This window comes from Agelaius phoeniceus, chromosome 11 (genome assembly GCF_051311805.1).
Source record: "Agelaius phoeniceus isolate bAgePho1 chromosome 11, bAgePho1.hap1, whole genome shotgun sequence".
NCBI classification, from domain to species: domain Eukaryota; kingdom Metazoa; phylum Chordata; class Aves; order Passeriformes; family Icteridae; genus Agelaius; species Agelaius phoeniceus.
Genome location: NC_135275.1, coordinates 18291766 through 18308638, shown reverse-complemented (window position 1 = coordinate 18308638; position 16873 = coordinate 18291766). Strand labels below are relative to the sequence as shown.

Below are 16873 nucleotides of genomic sequence, written 5' to 3'. Positions count from 1 at the left end.
CGTCACCTTTTACGACAGTCGCGCTTTACGGCAGTTTTGCGACAGTCACGCTTTACGGCAGTTTTGCGACAGTCGCGCTTTACGGCACCTTTTACGACAGTCGCGCTTTACGGCACCTTTTACGACAGTCGCGCTTTACGGCAGTTTTGCGACAGTCGCGCTTTACGGCACCTTTTACGACAGTCGCGCTTTACGGCACCTTTTACGACAGTCGCGCTTTACGGCAGTTTTGCGACAGTGTTGCTTTACGGCACCTTTTACGACAGTCGCGCTTTACGGCAGTTTTGCGACAGTCGCGCTTTACGGCAGTTTTGCGACAGTCGCGCTTTACGGCACCTTTTACGACAATCTCGCTTTACGGCAGTTTTGCGACAGTCGCGCTTTACGGCACCTTTTACGACAGTCGCGCTTTACGGCAGTTTTGCGACAGTCGCGCTTTACGGCAGTTTTGCGACAGTCGCGCTTTACGGCACCTTTTACGACAGTCGCGCTTTACGGCACCTTTTACGACAGTCGCGCTTTACTGCACCTTTTGCGACAGTCGCGCTTTACGGCACCTTTTACGACAGTCGTGATTTACGGCACTACCTTTTATGGAACATTTACCTTTTTTTTTTTTAATTTAACCTTTATTTTTAAGTTTTCTATTTTTAAAGCTTTTTATTTTATTTTTTAAATTTTATATTTTATTTTTTCTTTATTTTTAAATTTTCTATTTTTAAAGATTTTCTTCTATTTTTTATTTTTTTTACTTAATATTTATTTTTAATTTATTTTTAAAGCTTTTTATTTTTTATTTAATTTTTTTTTAATTTTTTTATTTTTAAAGCTTTTTATTTTATTTTTCTAATTTTATTTTTGATTTAATTTGTATTTTTAATTTTTCTATTTTTAAAGCTTTTTATTTAATTTTTCTAATTTTATTTTTATTTAATTTTTATTTTTAATTGTTTTATTTTTAAAGCATTTTAAAAATTTTTTTAATTTTTTTATTTAGTTTTTATTTTTAATTTATCTATTTTTAAAGCTTTTTATTTTTTTAATTTCATTTTTAATTTAAGCTTTAGTTTTAATTTATCTAATTTTAAAGCTTTTTATTTTTTTTTTTAGTTTTTAATTTGCCTATTTCTAAAGCTTTTTATTTTATTTTTTTAATTTTATTTTTTATCTAATTTGTATTTTTAATTTTTCTATTTTTAAAGCTTTTTATTTATTTTTTCTAATTTTATTTTTATTTAATTTTTATTTTTAATTGTTTTATTTTTAAAGCTTTTTATTTTATTTTTCTAATTTTATTTTTAATTTAATTTGTATTTTTAACTTTTCTATTTTTAAAGATTTTCTTTAATTTTTCTAATTTTATTTTTATTTAATTTTTATTTTTAATTGGTTTTTTTTAAAGCATTTATTTAATTTTTAAATTTTATTTTTTATTTATTTTTTATTTTTAACTTTTCTATTTTTAAAGCTTTTTATTTCATTATTTTAATTTTTTTTAATCTTCATTTTTAATTTATCTATTTTTAAAGCTTTTTATTTTTTTAATTTCATTTTTTATTTAAGCTTTTTTTTAATTTATCTAATTTTAAAGCTTTTTATTTTATTTTTTTTAATTTTTAATTTTTCTATTTTTAAAGCTTTTTATTTTATTTTTTTATTTTCACTTTTTATTTAATTTTTATTTTTAATTTACCTATTTTTAAAGCTTTTAATTTTTTTAATTTTATTTTTTATTTAATTCTTTTTTTTAATTTTTCTATTTTTTAAGCTGTTTTTTTTAAAATTTTATTTTATATTTAATTTTTATTTTCAATTTTTCTGTTTTTAAAGCTTTTAATTTTATTTTTAATTTCATTTTTTATTTAATTTCATTTTTAATTTTTCTATTTTAAAAGCTTTTATTTTATTTTTTAATTTTAATTTTTATTTTTATTTTTCTATTTTTAAAACTTTTATTTTATTTTTTAAGTTTTTTAAAAATTTTATTATTTTTAAAGCTTTTTATTTTATTTGGTGTTGCCCAGACCCACTCAAGCTGGTGATTGTGGTGGTGTTTGAGGGTCTTGCATTACAGCACTACCTTTTATGGAACTTCTATGGCACTTTACAGCACTTTACAGTTTTTATTTTGTTTTTCATTTATTTTAAATTAATTTTGTTATTTTAATTTTATTTAATTTTTATTTTTAATCTTTCTATTTTTAAAGCATTTTATTACATTTTATTTGGTGCTGCCCAAACCTGCTGTAGCGCATTTTTATACTTTGTAATACTTTGAAGTCATTTTGCTTTGTATCCCCATATTTTTCCCAAATGGTTCATCCCAAACTGTACCCCCCTCCCTTTACCTGTGTTATCCCTCTCCCGGGATGAGATCATCCCCAAACCCCCACCCTGGCTCTCTGTCAATCACTCAGCCTCCCATCCCCTCCATGCAGAAGTTTCAGTCCAAGTCATCGAGGGATCAGCCAGAGGCCAGGGGTCAGCCCCCCAAGCCTTGCCCCATACGCTGTCCTATATGTCTATCCCCCAGTATCCATCCCTTAGGGCCACTTAATGGTTGGTAGGATGTTCTCTACTTTTGGTTTCCACCTCCCTTTAAATGTGACCTTGGCACATCTCCCGGGGCTCTCGGCAGGAGGCCCCTGAGGTGCAGGAGCTCCTTTGGGATCCTAATAAAACCTTGGGTTAACCCCTGCTAAGAGTCGGCCCTTTCTCTTCTACCAATGTCTCTGGTGTCTCTTCTGCTGCAAAGGCGACCAGCCCAGGTGCCCTCAGTACCCTCGGGGCACACACAGAGAGTGTCTCCCCCCAGCCCAGGTGCCCTCAGCACCCTCGGGGCACACACAGTGGGTGTCTCCCTGCCAGCCCAGGTGCCCTCAGTACCCTCGGGGCACAGAGAGTGTCTCCCCCCAGCCCAGGTGCCCTCAGCACCCTCGGGGCACAGAGAGTGTCTCCCCCCAGCCCAGGTGCCCTCAGCACCCTCGGGGCACACACAGAGAGTGTCTCCCTGCCAGCCCAGGCGCCCTCAGCACCCTCGGGGCACAGAGAGTGTCTCCCCCCAGCCAAGGGACCGGCTGCCAAAACAGAGCCGTGCCATGCATGCCAGTGTCTGCATGGCAGAGAGAGGACATGAAAAGCCACTGAGGAAGCTGCCACCTCCTCCCTGGGCTCTGCCCTGCAGGCCGGGCCATGGGCAGCCACTTTGGGAAGGCTGCATTTGCTGCCCATTAGCTGCTCTGTGTCTGACAGGAATTGAAATAGCCCAGGTTTGGGTTGGTGCTGAGCAGAGGGCAGTGAGGAGAAAGGGAGAAGGCTGTGCTGCAGGGCAGCTGGATCCAGGCAGAGCCAGTTTGGGGAGCAGCCTTGTCTAACAGCATTTCATCTTCCAGTTCTACTACGTTTCATTTCATTTTGCACTTCTGCTAGAACTGCATGGCAACAGGTTTCAAATATCCTCCTCAGTCCCAGCAGCCTGCTTGAAAGTGCTGTGTCTTTATCAGACCATTGATGGTCCTTCTGAAATGTGAGTCTCACTGGCTGCATTGAAACCTTGTGCTTAAAGAGCATTCCTAATTAAAGCAGATTGGGCCCTTTTGGGGAAGAAGGGGCTGCAAAGCATTTCCTAAAGCATTTTCTACTCCAATTTCATTGTGAGGAAATACACCTGAAGGATGATGCAGGGATTAGGATTGAGACAAAGATGAGTTTGGTGGGTCAATTTTACTTTGAGAGCTTGAGAAGCACAGGAAGCCCAAGTGATGATCCCAGAGGGTTGAAACAGAGGTTTCACCCTCCCAGATATACAAGGGCCTTAACCTTAAAACCACTGCTCTCAGCACAGAGCTGTCTCAACACTGCATTAATGTTTTCTCCTCTTTCTGCATGTGTAGAATTGAAATCCCTCTTGGGGAGGAAGTTTATTCCAAGTAAATTCCTAAACAAAGCTGGATCTTGTCCATCCTTATGATGTACCTTCTGGAAAAAAGGCTTCTTCTCTTGTCTCAGCATCTGATGTCTGGTGAATTGTGACTTTGCCTAAGGACAAGGCCTGACCACTTGGTTTTTCAGATGAGATACATGGCAAACACAAATATGTGGCCTGAGCAGCTCAAAATGTTTGCTTTTTATTGCTTCCTTTATAAAATCTCATTCTCAAGAGACCAAGCAGACTCTGACCTTGCTCTCCTGAAGTGAATAGAAACTCTGCTGTTGATTCCAGTGAATGTAGGACCACCACAGTGGGCACTGCAGGAAACCAATGGAAATTTTCTCCTGTTTACTGCAAAGAGTTTTGATTCAACCTATAGCACTAAAAAACCAGATAATTAAATATTAAATTTATTTTATAAATAAATTAACAACCTCTCTTAAATAACAATCTCATTTTAGAAAATCTTTTCTGTCAGAACTTGTGCCACCTTTTCTCCAAGCATTGTCATGTCAGGTATTTTGAGGAACAAAATACCTGACATGAGGAACTTTGGGATGAAGTGAGAAATTTGCTTTCTCTTTTGTGTGTTTTGCATATTGAGTTACAGAGAAGCTGCTGTTCTCCTGACTAGTAGCTGTTTTCATTTATTCCATGTTTATTATTAGGTACTTGCATGAAAAGTGAGAGTCTGCCAATAAACTTATTACAGTGGCTCTTTAAGATACTTTTATGTTGTCTTCAGCATTTTGCCAACTTGCTGTAAAATACCTTATACATTTTTCTACTGTAGCACATTTTGCTTAAAAGTAGTGTAGCTTTGTCCTCAGGGAAAAAAAAAAGGAAAAAAAACCCCAAAAAGCTCTGTGTAGATATAATTTTTTAAAAAGTTGAGTGCTCAAGTAGAACACCACATTTCCACTCCAAAACTGAATATGCATAGTTTCTTGTCCATTGAGGTTGTTATGAATACAAATTTGGCAACAAAATTCAAGCAGTGAAGAGTTTTCACAAGTATTTCAGCTGTGCTTGAAATACTTGTGAAACCAAAACATACACAGCAAGGAACACTGCCAAGCCAACTTTTTAAAAAAGTTATATGTATGTATTTAATACTTTTTTTAAGAACCCCCCTAGAAGTCTAAATTGCATTGCTAACTCTTTTTGAAAGTTAAGATCTCACACTAATCAAGTCATAACATTTTCTGCACAAAAGTTACAGTGATCTTTATCCCTCAGGAAAATTTCATTTGTGAAGGTGTGCCTGATGTTAGTTAGCAGCAGATACTGTAACAAACCGAAAAACCCCAAAATATCCAAACAAAAATCTCCAAACAGGGCAAACATGGAGTTGAGGAGGAGGAAGCAGGATAACTGTGAGGTTTGGCACTTGGAGGATTGTCTGTTTGTGGAGAGTTCTCTGCCTTCCCCCTGCATTTCTTTATTCTCTGTGCCTTTGATTTCAGCCACACCTACACCAATATCTGTCTCTCTTCTCATGCTTTGTGCTGCTTTGATGGTGACTATTTTTGTTATTCTCAGTGTTGTCTCTGTCTCTCTCTTATGAAATAACTCACCCTGCTCTGTAGTGCTGTTAATTTACAAGGTGCTTTACAAACACAGATAAGAGCCATCCAAGGCTCTACTCTAAATAAGACACGACAAATGCAAGATGAAGCACTTGAGGGCTGCTCAGGAGAGTGAGGACATGGAAATGACTTTATGCAAGGAGCTGAGGGGCTTGTGAAGTGGAGTTTCTGAGAGGAGGTTTAGGCAGGATGGAGAGGAAGTTTGGCAGTGGAAGAAAATGATCAGCTGCAAGGAGCACTGAGGTGAGATGTGAAGGCAGGAGCAAGGAAGAGAAAGGTAGGAGAAAAATCATCTTGGAGAAATAGGGAACAGTGACTCATGAGAAAAGCAGGAGGACACAATATTTATCAGAGGTTTGTTCAGAATGGTCTGGGAGGGAACTGAAGAAATTCATGCAGTTTGGGTAGTTTTTTTTTTTTTTTTTGGGCAAAACTTGACTGTCTCTGACAGCTTTACAGCCTACCTTGTTCTCAGCCTGTCTGTGATGACAAGCATAGCAAGCAGTGCTTACATGTGGATGTGTCAAAAGTTTCCCTACTGTTTAAGATGTCTCTCTTGTATTAAATATTATCCTATCCACTGAGTTCATTTATGAAGGGAAAGATCTAAATATAAAACCTGATGGATGTCAGGAAAGCAAAGGAAGATGAGTGTGCTCTTTTTGCCGTCATCATTTAACTGATTGTGCCAACCTGGTCTGGTTTTGTAAGGGTGAGGGAAGATAGATTGAGAAACTACTTATAAAAACTAATTTCATAAGACCAGTATATAAACTCAGGGAATGATCCAGACCCTGTTGGAACCCTGGCTGCTGAGAATTTTAGGCTTTCTGTGCTGGCAGACACTGACTCCCAAGAGAACACTGCATTTGACCTGAGGCCATGGAGCAAGCTTCTAGAAAGCTTCACCTTCTAATAAGATGAAGGCCTCCTCATCGTTCCTCCTTGCCACGACAGTCATCCCGTTTCGATGGTTTCTCACAGGCACTGATGTGTTTTTTCTCTCCATGCCTTACCTCTGGGACTGTTAGGGCAGCACCAGGTGAAGCAGGGGACGTGTGAGGTGGTGGCCGTGCACCGGTGCTGCAACAAGAACCGGATCGAGGAGCGCTCCCAGACCGTGAAGTGCTCCTGCTTCCCGGGCCAGGTGGCCGGCACCACGCGGGCTCAGCCCTCCTGCGTGGAAGGTGAGAGTGGCCTTGGCATTTCAGGCTTTACCTCAGAACCTCGGGTCCCTCCCCTGAAGATTCCCTCCCAGGTGTGTCAATCCCATCTCCTTTCCCCACCCTGACCCCTCCCAGCGCTGTCTGTCAGTCCTGGCATTCCAGAAGGGTGTTGAGTGATTGGCAGATTCAAAGGATGCCCTCTACCCCTGGGGGGGCATTGGACACGGTTTGGGGAGTTCTGTTGGAGCTGCTGCTGGATTCAGAGGCCTCTGGGCCAGAATAAAGCTCTGGATCCAAACCCTCCATCAGAACCGACTCCTTTCCTTCACCATCACCTTAAAGCTTCTCCATCAGGGGAAAACCTGAGGAGCAGACCCTCTTAAGGGAGGAGGCTCCATCCCAGCACCACCAGAGCTCCTGCAGGCCTGGACTTATCCCCATGTGCCCAGCTGCAGCACCCAGCCAAAAGTGTCTGTGGGGTGAAACACCACACACCCAGCCAGCCAAGGGTGTCTGTGGGTGAAACATCACACACCCAGCCAGCCAAAAGTGTCTGTGGGGTGAAACACCACACACCCAGCCAGCCAAAAGTGTCTCTGGGGTGAAACACCACAGTGCCATTATTTGGCTTAGCACCAAGGGCCAGACAAGCTCAGGCACATCCTGTCCAGCTATATTGGTAAATATTCCAATAGTGAGAGCCTCTGCTCACTCCTGCCTCCTTAGATTGCTTGAGTTTATTCTCCTTGATGTCTGACTTCCCACTGCCTCAAAAAAGCGTAATCCTTCCTTTTGTTAATTTTAGAGACATCTCTGTGTGTTGATGATAATGAGCCTGTGCATAAATCTTGGTGTAATTAATCCTCTTAATATATGTGCTGGTCCATTTCATGTCTGTGCCAATAAAACTTCTTAATTTTTTCCCGCAGAAGAATTCTCCTCTAAAACTAGTTTGAAAGCAGCATAAGCCAAGAAATTCAAGCTTATGATATTAACTCTTCCAGATGTCTTAAGACTTAGTAGCTTGGCTAAAAATTCACTGGATAATAAATGCAACCCTGAGACTGGGAATGCAGATGGAGCTGGGACATCTGACATGGAGAGCTTTTCTCTAGATCAATATTTCACCATTTAATTTGCCTATTTTTTGTAGAGGTTGCTGCTCATGTTAAGACAGACTTTTTCTTAATCTTAAAGTTACCAAAATCCCTCATTTCATTAATTCATTAGCAAGATCCCATTTTTATTCTTTTGCACACAAAATTGCAACCGGTTCACTTAAACGTAAAAAACAAAAAGCTCCTAAGTCCAATTCTAATCTTGTATTCAGAAATATTTAGTGTCAGACATAGAACTGTGTTCTATGTGAATGTAAATATGTTCTATGTAAATCTGTGTTCTATGTAAACGTGAATCTTTTTTTTTGATTTTTTTTTTTACCTATTACAAAGCTGTCAAAACAGGTATTTTTAAAAAGTAGATTTAAAAAAAAATTTAGATGCCTAGTGTTTTTATGCTTTATAATTCAGCAATACAGTTAAGTTTAAAAGTGCATTTTCTTAGGGAATGTTTTTGTTAAATCAGAAGTGTCTTCTGCATTTTTAGGTGACATCAAATAGCAGAAATACTTTTACATGTAACAGATAGTAGAAGTCAGGCATTATTTTAAACTCAAAGACAGCAAAGGTGACACTGTCATTCTATGGCAGAAATATATAAATACTGCAGAAGCTTGATTCAGTCAACAGTTGCTGAAGGATTTTAACAGCTGGTTTTTTATTCAAGTATAGTTGCAATTAGGTGCAACAAAATATTATGAATGTAAGATTTTGACTTTTCAAGTGGAAGCCTTTGATTCCCCCTCAGTCCTTAGGGTAATGCTTTAGCAGGCTTTGCTTATATTTGCCAGCATCTGGGACTGGAGTGAGTTGCTGCAGCACAGAAGCTGAAACTCCCTTTCCTCAGCCTCAGGATCTGATGTGTTTTCTCCCACTCTGTACATTCCCTTCAGTAGACTCCTACACTGTGAAAGCAAGAAATTGTTTGAGTCTTCATTTTGCATACTACAGACTTATACAGACATTTAGGGGCTTTTTCCAGCACCTTTGTCCTCAATGTAGGCTTGTTTCATTTGCCCGGAGTTTAAAGGAAAGGATACACCCAAATAATATAATTATTTTTCCAACAAAACAAAAATTTATAAAGCAACTGGCTTGTAGCTTTTCTTAATTTTTATTGAACTTCAGTCCTTATCCCGTAGTGGTGACAATTTGCAATAGGGCAGCAATCTCTGCTGTTTATCTGTTGATCACTGCTGTGGTTGGTCCCTGGTGTTCCCAGCTGAAATCACCCAGCCCTGCTCCAGGAAGGATCATGGTGCTTCCTTCCTTCCCACACCCCCTTGTTTTGTGTTTTTCTCTGTGCCCCGAGCCCTGTTGGGTGCTGCCATCTTCTCTGGGTGTTTTTCATTCCACCTTTACTGACCTTATCAGAAATGATCTCTCACCTCCCAGGAAGCAGAGTCAGGTTTCACCCATTTTTTGTCCACAATCAGTCAGGTTCTTGACTGAAGCATGCAAATGATCTGAGACCCAGATGACTGGTGAAAGTTCATACATTTATTTTGTAATGTTATAAGACTGAAATATTTAGTTTATAAAAGCCAAAGCAGTGTTCCAGAAGTGTGTTTTTTCGTAATGCTTTTCAGTAAAAGTGCAAAACAAAAGTAATTGAATGAACATTTCAGCAATATCCTGATGTCAGCTTGCCTGCTTGACACCCCAATTTAAAGGTTGCAGAAGAACAAATATGTCTTGAAATTAAAAGGGAAAAAAAGTGCTTTACAAGAAGTAGATTCCATTATTTTTGTTCATCTCATCTGAGTGTGTTATCTTTTAAGGCATGTGATTCAATAGTTTGTGCACATAGTAGCATAATGCAGACTAGCTGAATCCACATCTTAAGCCATATTTTATTTTGAAATCCAATATAGATTATGTAGGATTGTGTACTGATATATTTCATAACAATTTTCTGGGATTTGATGAGTGCCATGAACAAAGCAAAACTGAGAAATGCATGCAGGTGTTTGTGCTGTTGTTAACAGCAGGTTTATAAGGTCATGACTCATTTCTAAAAATAATAGGCATGGTCTTAATAGAAATTGGCTTAAGGTTAGAGAATTAATAAATTTGCCCAGTTAAGGTGTACAACTGTGGCCTTCCAAAACATACTGCAGAAGTGGCAGTGTGACTGCAAATGGATTTTTAGTCAATATTCTAGTGCTTGCCAGAGGTTTCCCCATTCTTACCTGCAGTATTTGCTGACACACCTCTGGGGTTTACATCTCTGTGCAATTCTATTTTCTCACCCAGTGCAGGAAGAAACTGGGATTTCTCTGTCCAATCTCCCATATACATGAATGGATTAAAGAAGAAGCCTCAGCTTCATTCCCCCTTACAGCAGGTTCTTGATTAAAGCATGCAAATGAAGGAGAAAAGTCATTTTTGTAGTCTGTGGAGATGGAAAGGCACTTCCAGAGGTCAATTCAAATGTTGGAATCAGTCTCTGGTGGTGCCTGCCTCTTATCATTTGGATATGGCATTTACCCTTCTGGAGAGCTGGTGAAGTGCTCAGCCACTTTTTAACCTCAAACACACTCCATGTAATTAACTATTAAACCAGTCATTGTTGATTTTACCTTTTGAAATCAACTAATTGAACATGGCACAGACAACCTCCCTGCAAAAAAACCCAACAGTGATAAAAAAGATATTTCTCTTTCCTGCTTCTTTGTTTTTTAGCTTCCATTGTCCTGCAGAAGTGGTGGTGTCACATGAACCCCTGTTTGGATGGAGAGGACTGTAAAGTACTACCAGACTATTCAGGTTGGTCTTGCAGCAGTGGAAATAAAGTCAAAACCACAAAGGCAAGTACAGAGATCACCTATACTTAAAGGTGCCAGTCTGCTGATTGGTCTTATTGCATTGTATCTGTGGGTGTGAGCACCAGTCTTGGCCTTCTCAAAGTTTTGGAAAGCTGTGATTAATTGGTTGCTCTCAGAGAGGAAATACTAGGTCAGAGCTGCCCCTTCACTCCTGCAGTCACACTGAAAATGGTCCTGATTCAGTCTGCAGTGAGCCAAAGAAATTGTTTCATTGTGCTCAGTGCTAGAGGGCTAATCATGTTCCACAAGCAATTCTTCAATTTGCAGGCTGAGTACAGGGATCCAAGATCTTTACCACTGTCACATAAACTTAGATTCCTGTGCTGGACAGCCTTTTATCTTTTGAAAGTACTAGTCTGGCTTGGGAGTTGTTGGGAACCTGCACTGATGACACTGAGTATCACTGGAAGTCAGGCTGGTTCAGAATATTTCTAATTACAGACCACCCTGTAGCTGGCCTGATTTGTTTTTTTTTTAAACCAACCCTTTGCTATGTCATCTTATTTCTTAATTAATGGAGAGAAAATATCATGTCCTCTGTCTGCTTGGCAATTTAAAATGAGTTCAGTGCATTGAAGTTCAACAAGTCACAGCAAACTGCATGTCTAAATACATCATAAACCAGGAGTCTTTAGCAGGCAATAGCAAGGAGAGACATATGCTCAGCTTTTCCCTTTACAGCCTCTTCTAGCTGGGAAAGAATGTTCTTCATTAGCTTACAGTCTGAGTTAATAAGCAATACTGTCACCAAATGTTGTTTAGTGGAGGCTGCTCTGAGGAGTGAAAACTGCACTAATTTCTGCATGGATGAGAGGAAATTGGATGTTTTGGGCAGCTGTGGTGTGGCACTGGTGGTCTGTAGACATTGCACAAAGGAAGTGGCATCCCTGCTCGTGGCAGGGGGGTTGGAACTAGAAGACCTTAAAGAACCTTTTCAACCCAAACCTTTCTATGACTCTATGGCCAGTGATATTTATCAAGTGCCAAAGATGTAGTCCATAGCATGCCTGGGTCCTGCTGATCTCCTGTGGTGGACACTACACCTGGAATTTAGCCTGCAAACTCTGGAATCAATGTGGATAACTGGCACTCAGTTACTGCAAGATAAAGATCACCCTCAGCCCTTCAGTTTTTTCCCAGAGCTGATTTTTAACTATTCATTTGTAGATCAGGCGTAGCATTGTAGCATCCACTGAAGGGTGAGACTGGTGAGCAGGAGTTCTAGATGTTGTACAAGACAACTTCATCTCTGGACATACCAGAAGAGAGCTGACAGTTTATACCAAAAGGGCTTTATTGGAGAAGAGTGAGTCAGGTTAATTATCCTCGAGTGAGGGTTAATTATCCTTGATGCCTTGGACAGATACTCGAGGGGTGGGGGGCAGAACAAAGACTTTTATATTGGCACTGATGTCTGAATTGTCAGATCCTCATTCATGCAGCTGCCTCTTCCTTCCTCTGGACAGCTGTAAGGAAACTAGAATGGAAAGACAAGTTCCCTTGTCACAGGGAAAAGGGAAGATGGTGTAACATATTTTTATTTTGAAATGAACCAAAGATTTGTCTCAGATCAATAAACAAAATATTTCTTAGGTATGTTATTAAAATTTTACACAAAGAGAGCTATTTCAACTGTCAGACCCATAGCCCACATTGTTCAGCCACCTGTGAGCCTCAGCAATGGAATGCTCAAATCAAACACATCAAAACCCTTTGGGACAATTACAGAAAGTGAATGCATCCATGATTTTTTTCCAGTTTAATAGTTGCCTTATGTCTAAAACACAATAGTTGAGATCCATTCCATACTAATTCTTTTTCTGTGTTATGCACCAGAGATGATCTCATTACCATTTAAATTTGTAATCAATTTTTAAAGCTTCTTAAGACCCTGGGATCAGTGCTACGTGGGACAGTGGCTTCCACAGGTTAATTATACACTGAAAGAGGAAATGTCATTTAATCAACTTTAAGTCCTCTATCTTCTTATTCCATGAAAATAAGCAAAAAAAGGGTGACTAAAATATTTGAAGCAGAGGAGACTGCTGACACGACTCAGTGTTTAGATGAACAGTTAGTGTCTGAGTGGGACAGTTAAAATGTGCAAATCTGAGGAATTCGCATCTTCCATCAGTTCCCTCAGGGAGGGAAATAAAAACTTCTCTATGCTGAGTGTCTGTTTGGTTTTGTGACACATGTAGGCACTGCAGAGCAGAGCTGACAAAGCTTTCCTCCTTCCAGCTGCCTGTTCTCATCCATTTCCAGGACAGGAAATCCAGCAGGACCCTCCTCACTGTGCAGCCAGAGCTGTGCCCTGTGTGTACATCAAGGCTTGAACACGTCCCTGCAGCCCCTCCAGGGTCCTGTGGGAGTTCTGCTGGCTGGGGGAGATTTCTGCTGCAAGAACAATTTATTCCCATGTGCTGCCTGGTCCCTGATTCCCTCCCATAGGATGGACCCCTGGGAATGGGCAGCAGTTTGCATGAATGGCCCTTTGGGATGTAAATCCTACACTTGTGCTGGAGGCATTGGTGTTGGGAATGACATGAAGCAAAGTAAAACAGATGTTCAGGAGAGGTTGGTGGCAAATTTAATGGTGAACTGCCATTTCTTTATCTGCAAATCCCCCTCATGCTATCAAATAACATGTAATTGACATTTCTTTGGAGATTCTGCTTCTCTGATATAAAGGTGTGGCTGGGGCAAGTTCATTTATTGTCTATTCATGTGCACAGTTCTTTTGCAGTAACAATGCACTTGATATAATCCTTTTTTTGGTCAATTCTGTGTAAGTAACTCTTTCTTCTTCTTTTATAGGTAACACGGTAGCCAAGGCTAAACCTGAGGGCCACTCCCAGAATTATGGCACGTGGAACTGTTCCTTGGCTGTCACACAGAGACCCTTTTTTGTCATGCTGTTATTGCCTTCACCCTTTGAACTTGCAAAGGAGTTGGGAAAAGAGACAGCAACTGTGGCTTTCAACTTTTCAACTGTGGCTGCAGCTCCTGAACCTGGATTTTGCTGTTCAGTGGTACATTACAATCTCACAAGAAAAAACAGGGAGATTTGGTTCTACCTGAAATGCACCTTGGATTCCCAAGGATCTGAGACCTGGCTGAAACCAGTGGAAGAACACACCTGAGCTTCTCGTGGTGCACCAAGGATAAGACTTTCCTAATGACACAAAGATATGTAAAATTGTTTTAAATGAGTTCAGGTCATGAATGTAACTTAGGGGATCATAGAAAGAAAATGCTGATGTTAGAACTGGTACAGATGATCTCTAAGGTCTTTTCAACCTCTATGATTCTATGGATTTGTCTGAGGTGTTTCTTGCATACAGTACAACATAAAAATACAAAGCTGATCCCAGTGAATCGATGGGACTGTGTTAGTAAATTATGTCTTAGTGTATTTTCAACTGTAATTTAGAAGCTATCAAGGTGGTATGAAGGTGAAAAGATGGAACTTATAGAATTAGTAGCAATTATTGTAGGGCAAACTTTGGTTATAGCTGTGCAATTAGATTTATTTCCTTAGATAGTTCTAGGTAGTTTAACCTTTACATTCATAAGTGATGGCAGGAAAGCATGAGGAAGAGATAAAATTTGAAAGCAGGCATAGTTTTTCTTGTCCTAAAATAAATCCATTCTCTAGGGGAATAGCAAAGTATACATATTCCTTGCCTCTTTGAATCTAGATATGGGAAAGAATTTAGCCATTAGCTAGAAATATTCATTGAGATGCCTCAAAAAAAGGAAAGCAGGCTTGTACTGCATAAGGAAGGCTTACTGGAAGGGGAGTAATTTGTTTGGATTTTCATTGCTTTGGTTATATCCTAATAGGTAACATACTTAAAATTCATAAGCAAAATTCTAGATAAAAGTAAATTTTCAGTTTCAATTAGTTCTTGTTTAGAATGATTATAATAATTAAATGTCCAGTTCCTTGACAGACTGAATTTCCAAGTGGTTACATTTTGAGACACGTAATTGTTCCCTATTATTGTAGATGCATTTCATGCTCTTTTTCTTATTTGCCTGTTAGAGATTTTTTGTCATCAGTCTTCATAAATAGAATAGAGGGTAGAGGTGAAGCTGTAGCCAGTCTGCTTCCCCTGACATTGCAGCAGGCTGAAGTGCAGTGGTGCAGATGAACTGCTGGTGACCCAGAGACAGAAGTCATTGTTATGCTTTATGTAAATATTGGGGTAACAATGCACATCCAATTTTTATATAGACTGAAAGGTGGGGAAAAAAAAAAAAAGCTGTCCAGTACTTATGTAAGTGATTGTGCATAAGCTCTCTAGTGTAGGGGAAAGGTCCCATCAGCAGTGGGAAGCTGTTCAGGGTCATCATAATTATTAACTTCTGATTTGCTGGAGTGAGTGGGAGCATTCAGCCAGTTAATTCCACCAGAGTCAGTGGTGGAAGGATCTGGCCCTGTGGTTTTTTTGGTTTTGATTTCCTTGGTTTAGGTCACTTTCAATTGTGTATTTGATTACAGCTGGGATCATAGTGGTCATTGTACTCAGTGATAAGCAAACAAGAGATTTTCTGCTCTGTGCTTGGACAGCTGAACAGTTAATAGACTCTGCTTGCCCTAATGAGCTCTATATTCCCAATATTTTTCCGTTGTTTTGATTTTCTGATTAAATTTTAAAATTACCTTTACTATTTCTATTGTTTCTCTGCATATATTCCTGGTGTCATCAGGGAAGATCCTTTTCATTTGCTATTTGTACAGTATTGACCTGTAACTGGAATTTATTTATTTTGGTAAGCGTTCTATGGTGATGTTTAGTTAAAACCATTGCTGAGATGTTCTAGATGGGGAACAAAAAAGAGTTTTAGAGAAAAGTTGTCTATTTTTGAAGGTAAATACAAAGAAAACAAGTTACTTTCCAGTGGTCATATACTGGACTTGTGATGGAATTGAGAGCAAAACCAGAACTTCTGTAATTGAGTCCTACCCCAAAGGGGTGCAGTATGTCACATACCCTGAAATGGCCCCTGGAAGATGCTTTTGCTGTCACTGAGGATAGGGGAAAACTACAACATAAATTTGGTAGCATGGGATTATGAAATATGGCCCAAATGAATGACTTGCCTTCTTAGAAGCCCAGCCCATGGCAGAGATTTTCTATTCCTAAAGGAGCTTTGTTCCAGAGGATCTTGGGTCTATTTACAGCCTTTTCTGATTCGTTGCACAGGTGCTGTGATGTGTGCCTGCCTCTCTTTTTGGAGCATTGCTGCTGCTTCCAGTGCTGTTGTCTGGCATCTGACACCAGCTCTGCCCTGCTGCTGAGAGGCAGCAGAATTAAATCTGTGCCAGCTGCTCTGCCAGTGGAAGAGAGAGATCCGTGCCTCAGATCCTTGCTGTGCTCTCTCTGGAGCAGTTTGTGTCTCCCTGCTGGTTCTGGAAGAGCAGTTCTGGTAAGCAGCAATCCTCACCTGCTCCTTGCAGCCTCAGGCTGCTCCCTCTGTTGAGCTTCTGGGGGCCAAATCCTGTGGCTCATCACACCCAGGGTTTTGTTTGGACAGACACTCTCCTGTGCTGGTTCAGAGACAAATCCTCTTGCTCTAAAAGTGGCAATAAGTGTCTTTCCATGCAGTGTCAAACAAAGATTATTGCAGACACTCACTTCTCTGGTGATATATTAATATCCAAGCTGAACTGATTCATCTTCTGATTATACCTTTATCTTATTTATAAACTGTGTTCTTTTTGTCCCTCATCAGGATGACCCTGATGCCTTTCCTTGCCTCCAGGTGACATTTGAGTAGGCATAAAATAACTGTGGCTTCTTTATGGCCTTTTTTCTCCCTTCTGCCTGTCTTTGTAGCCCTCCTTGCAGTTTTGGTGAATATTTTTGAACACAGATTGCCAGAATTATGTGCTTTATTTGGCATCTGCCATTGCTGGGTTTTGGGAGTGTTGAACACTGCCAGGACTGACTGGTGAGGAGCTCCATCTCCATCCTGTCTCACTTTGGGCAGGAAGTGCCACTGTTCACCCCTCAGCCATTCCTTACCACCATCCTTCTCTTCTCCAGTTAGATAAGGAAATATCTGTGGTATCAAAATAAATGCTTGAATATATAGATTAAACTAGATCTATGGCATTTTATTTATCTAGAAATTAAATTATCATAATATAACTCCATTCAAGGTTTCCCTTGCATCCTACAACTCTGTTAAATCCATGATAGATTTTTTCCATTTTCCATTTACCTCTAAG

The 16873-nt window shown here is 39.6% G+C and overlaps 1 protein-coding gene across 2 annotated transcripts in view; it reads left to right on the top strand.

Moving 5' to 3' along the window:
- TAFA4 (TAFA chemokine like family member 4) overlaps positions 1 to 15241 on the top strand; it is a 75792-nt gene extending 60551 nt beyond the window's left edge. The window contains exons 4-6 of one of the 2 annotated variants that reach the window (XM_077184748.1): positions 6552 to 6707; positions 10490 to 10573; positions 13450 to 15241. In XM_077184748.1, the coding sequence (XP_077040863.1) occupies positions 6552 to 6707; positions 10490 to 10573; positions 13450 to 13775 (566 nt within the window). In that variant the 3' untranslated portion in view covers positions 13776 to 15241. Of the gene's footprint in view, positions 1 to 6551; positions 6708 to 10489; positions 10615 to 13449 lie in introns of both variants that reach the window. The other variant, XM_054639866.2, reaches the window with a different exon arrangement.
- Positions 15242 to 16873: the final 1632 nt, after the last annotated feature.